The sequence below is a fragment of the Wasmannia auropunctata genome, unplaced genomic scaffold (assembly GCF_000956235.1).
Source record: "Wasmannia auropunctata unplaced genomic scaffold, wasmannia.A_1.0 LD336111.1, whole genome shotgun sequence".
NCBI lineage: Eukaryota > Metazoa > Arthropoda > Insecta > Hymenoptera > Formicidae > Wasmannia > Wasmannia auropunctata.
The window spans coordinates 3417087-3418201 of NW_012026779.1; the positions used below are offsets into that span (position 1 = coordinate 3417087).

Genomic DNA, 1115 nt, shown 5'->3' on the forward strand with positions numbered 1-1115 from the left:
AAGAACGAGCGTTCCAACAACTTCGGGAACTGCTGATGTCTGACCTGGTCCTTACGCATTACGACCCGAAAAAGAAAATTGTAGTCGCAGCCGATGCTTCAAGCTACGGAATTGGTGCTGTCTTGATGCACGAATTTCAAGACGGAACACTTCATCCGATCTTTTACGCAGCAACTTCACTCGGCCGAGCGAGGCTACCCACAGGTCCAGCGCGAAGTTTTGGCGCTCACTTTTGCTGTCAAGAAATTCCACAAGTATATCTACGGCAGACATTTCGAGCTCCAGACCGACCACAAGCCACTCCTCGCAATCTTCGGCTCGAAAAATGGCATTCCGGTCCACACAGCAAGCCGACTGCAACGCTACGCCCTCACACTTCTCGCTTACGACTTCAAGATTCGCTACGTGGGCACCGAGAGCTTTGGCTACGCAGACTTTATCTCTCGTCTCATCGCATCGCACTCGAAGCCGGAAGAGGACACAGTCATTGCAGCTATCTGCAATGACGATTCGTTATCATGTTTTGCCATCGACACAGCAAAACAGCTTCCAGTGAACTTCAACGACATCCAGCGAGCAACACGTGACAACCAGGCACTTCAACAAGTGATTCAATACACACGCAACGGCTGGCCCATGAAACGATGTCAGATCATCAATCCAGAAGTCGCAGCATTCTTTGACCAACGAGACGAGTTGATAATCATCGAGGATTGCATTTTTGCACGAGACAGAATCTTTATTCCACAGCAAGATCGCGAGAAAATTCTTCAAGAGCTCCACAACGGCCACCCAGGAATATCACGCATGCAACTGCTCGCTCGCAGTCAACTCTTCTGGCATGGCATCGCTCGAGACATCGAGAACTTCGTCAGGCATTGCGAAGAATGCGCTGTTGTTTCAAAATCGCAAATCAAATGCACACTCCGAGCATGGCCACAACCGAGCGGACCATGGAAACGCATCCACATCGATTTTGCCGGTCCCATTAACAACTTCTACTACTTGGTCGTCGTCGACGCTAACAGCAGATGGCCCGAGGTTTACAAAACGATGTGCACCACAACAGCGAAGACGCTCGAATTCTTAGAGGACCTGCGAGCACGACACGGAAT

General features: G+C 50.2%; 1 protein-coding gene across 1 annotated transcript in view; it reads left to right on the plus strand.

Moving 5' to 3' along the window:
- The window catches only part of LOC105450519, an 18926-nt gene that overhangs the window by 9279 nt on the left and 8532 nt on the right, over positions 1-1115 (plus strand). The window contains exon 4 of the mRNA XM_011690404.1: positions 172-1041. Coding sequence (XP_011688706.1) covers positions 172-1041 — 870 coding nt within the window. The remainder of the gene's footprint in view (positions 1-171; positions 1042-1115) is intronic.